Source organism: Cynoglossus semilaevis, chromosome 6 (assembly GCF_000523025.1).
Source record: "Cynoglossus semilaevis isolate Cse_v1.0 chromosome 6, Cse_v1.0, whole genome shotgun sequence".
In the NCBI taxonomy this organism is placed as follows: Eukaryota; Metazoa; Chordata; class Actinopteri; order Pleuronectiformes; family Cynoglossidae; genus Cynoglossus; species Cynoglossus semilaevis.
The window spans coordinates 18345801-18349245 of NC_024312.1; the positions used below are offsets into that span (position 1 = coordinate 18345801).

The window sequence follows — 3445 nt, forward strand, 5'->3', positions numbered from 1 at the left end:
AAAAAAAAAAAACTTTGCACGTTCGTCGACATCCGTACGCATCTCCCGCGAGTCTTCCGTATTGTGTTGTGCATTATTTGATTTGAGATACGAGCTCGGCCCTGGAATGGATTATGCTCGTATCTCAAGGTATTTCTGCATTTGTTAAAAAAAGCAACCTTTGTCTGGACTTCCATTTTTTTTTTCTTATGTACTCACCTCTGGTGATCCTGGACTCGAGCAAGAAGTTGATTTATCTGGAAGCACATGTGAACGTTGTTAAAGTACAGCCGACACACACCCAACAGTCTGTGCGCGTGTGGCGTCACTTACATCATACTTCTGCCTTTTGAGTTTCTCGCTCAGGTCAAACTTCTCAGCCTCCAGTCCCATCAGCCACTGCCACAGTTCGTTAGCCTTCTCCCTGATCACGAAACAACATCTCACTTCACCGTTTTTAAGGCTCAATGACTCAAAAAAAAACAAAAAAAACATCGTTTTGGACCCAGGGGTGTGGTGTATATAGTTACTTGAGTTTGTCCTCGTTCAGATGATCGACGTTGAGCTGCTTTCTGCGTTCTGCCAGGATCTTTTTCTTCTTCTCTCTCTCGGTCTGTTTCTTGCCTCTTCTGTTGTCACTCTGTTACATCACAACCAAAATATTGCTCTGTGAAACATTGTTCCATTTGTTTTTGCATTTAATTTGCTTTATCCTACATTTTATTGAAATAAGGAATAAAATAAAATCTGGCTGTAAACCTTGTCCTGCTGAGGTTTTACCTTCCGGTTCATTGCATTATCACTGACGCCCAACCTGAAGTGTCTGTGACCTACGTACTGATAACTACTACGGGCGACTTCGCAAACAGTAGCCTTCGCAAAAACTCTTAAACCGACAAATGTCTCTGTTGGTGGTTGGAAGTCACATGACCTTCTGTCCAGCACCGTAGTGCTGGCTCATGTTTGTGAGCGCCTTCTTCTTCTTGGCGTCCTCGTCCAGCTTCTTCCGTTGATCCTCCATCTCCTTGCGCTCCTTCTCCTCCTGCATGTTGACGCAGAACAAAAGAGGAAACTGATGATGATGATGATGATGATGCAACTTGCCTTGGATACGTTTCAACGTTAGCTTCTCTGTACGGAATTCGGGATGGAGACGTTTTACCGCCAGCCTGGTCTGTCTCTCCTTTTCCTTCTCGGTTCTGATCCTCTGCTGCTCTGCCCTCTCTGCACGACGCTTCTCCTGCAAGAGACGCCACAGGGACAGTTGTTATCAGTTGTGCTGATCCCGAACCAGCGAAAGAACGAGAAGCCCTCCCTCCATCGGGCCTACACACAATTCTGTTGACAAGGGCCAAGAGCTCCTCTTCCTCTTTCTTCCTCTGGATGAAGTGAGCCTCGATCAGAGACTGAAGCTCAGACAGATCTTTCTCCTGTCGCTTCCTGTGGATGTCCTGTCGATTTAAAAAAAAAAAAAAGGTCACAGAGATCAGTTGGGGTCTGCGGGGGAGGGGGGGGGTTCTACTGTGAATATTTTTTTTTGGGATTATCAGAATGATACCATCTTACATCAAAGTCCACCTTTTCTCCATCAGGGATCTTTGGGGCCGTTATATTCGTCATGAACCTGTAGTTAGGAAAAGTTTACTGTTGAATTATCTCCAAGGAAAAGTGACATTTTCATTTTGTTCTCATAATAATAATAATGATATATGAATGAACTTACTTTGGTTTAGGCTTTGACTCGTCTGGTAAGAGAAAATGGACCAGTGAGCAGCAGGTTAAAGTATAAGATGTAGAAAAAAAAGAAATACAATTCTGTGGTTTTTAGTTGATTTAGCTTCAGGTTTTTGACTGGATATTCAAACCTGTAATCGTACGTGGTGTCTGCTCACTGTTTTGTATTCTATTAGCTATTTATAAAAAGTCCCACCAAAGTTTTGCCATCCATCGCTGAAACATGACCCACGGTTTGAGAAACCCATCTTTAAAAGCTTAAATAAAAATGATACCTGTCGTCTCCTCTTGAGCTGGAAATTAAAATGAAAACATGAATCAATGAATTGATTAAATATCTGTGCAAAACAAAAAATTTTTGAATTTTTTTTTTTTTTTTTTTACCTTCTTCCTCTCTTTAGAAGTGGACAAACATTCACCAAAGAAAATAATCAAAACATAAACATGAGCGTTAGCTTATTTACCAGAACACGTTTAACAAACAATCAAGATTAAAGGAACACTTAGGAGAGAAGATACACATACTGAACTTCCTCCTCCTCGATTTCCTCTGTGTCCGACATCTTGTTGGAGGTGAGCCCTGCGAAAACGGAGAGTCTATTAATACTCCCGAAGACATTTTTGATCATAAACAACACAGCCGAGTGTGAGGGAGGACGAGTTCACGCTTTACAGCCTGTCCTGAGTTAAAGGTCTGTGCTCACGGTGACACGGTTGTATTATTATCTTCTTCCGCAGCAACAGGTGGTGGCTTTTACAATGAGGAAACATTCATTCATTCATTCATTCCCTAATCCAGCGCTTTATATCGTTTCACGTCATTTATCGTCACCAAAATGTCTCTAACCAGGAAAAACGAACGCATCCGAAAACATTCAAATCAACTCTGTTGTTCCTCGACGTCCTGTTTTCGGATGTTGAAAAACGTTTTCTGCTTTGAGTTCTGAATAAAGAATGCTAACTTTTTTTATATGACAGAGTTTAGAAAAATATTCATATGTACTTTGACAAAATACAACTTTTCTTGTATTTCCGAGATAGCCGCAATACAGTTACTGTATAGTTATATATATATTTTAATATTTAATTATAATGTTCTTAATGCTGTGATCCACTAAACACCATCACGGGATCAGAAACCATTTCAGAAATATTTATTTCTATTCTACATTTGACCTTCATGGTTGCAATTCATTCAGACTTTTGTTTCAATTGCTCAAGTAAAGTCTAATTCCAGTGGTTCTCAACCGCTGGGCTGCAGACCGCTATTGGGCCGTGTGTCATTTTAAGCATAAATACAGAGGATCTAATTTACAAATTATAAAATTGACCAATCGCTAACCCCTAGTTACACATGTCAAAATAAAAGTCTAGGAGTACGAGCTTTTTTTTTTACTGACTTTCAAAATAAAGCAATGTTGCATTTGTTGTTAAAGTTACAGAATATCACATAATAACAAGGATCCAGTAATCATTGCCTTCATCCAGAAACAGTGACACCAGAGCATCCTTACCTGTGACACTGACACAGGATCAGAGACAGACTTCAGCTCGTCGAGCTCCTCAGGCAGAATGAGCATCAAGTGCTACATGCTGCACCCTTTTTCTTACTCATGTGACTGTCGTGACCTATGGCCACTCAGCCTATTGTTAGACCAGGGCTGGGCAGTTTTCTACCCAGGATCATTTTTATCATAATTATTTATGACAAAACATGTAAATGTTTATAGAA

The 3445-nt window shown here is 40.5% G+C and overlaps 1 protein-coding gene across 2 annotated transcripts; it reads right to left on the reverse strand.

Moving 5' to 3' along the window:
- Positions 1 to 72: 72 nt before the first annotated feature.
- Positions 73 to 3353, reverse strand: tnnt2d (troponin T2d, cardiac). Of its 2 annotated transcripts, XM_008312601.3 has the most exons (12): positions 3228 to 3348; positions 2239 to 2293; positions 2098 to 2108; positions 1989 to 2006; positions 1703 to 1724; positions 1546 to 1603; positions 1314 to 1430; positions 1142 to 1219; positions 911 to 1021; positions 510 to 619; positions 313 to 403; positions 73 to 236 (listed from the first exon to the last, which is right to left on the reverse strand). In XM_008312601.3, the coding sequence occupies exons 2-12, from the start codon at positions 2274 to 2276 to the stop codon at positions 195 to 197; spliced, it is 696 nt and encodes a 231-aa protein (XP_008310823.1). In that variant the 5' UTR covers positions 2277 to 2293; positions 3228 to 3348; the 3' UTR covers positions 73 to 194. The 2 variants fall into 2 exon arrangements, with proteins under 2 accessions (XP_008310823.1, XP_016888642.1); XM_017033153.2 differs by having other exon boundaries at positions 94 to 403; positions 3228 to 3353.
- Between the last annotated feature and the right edge of the window lie 92 nt (positions 3354 to 3445).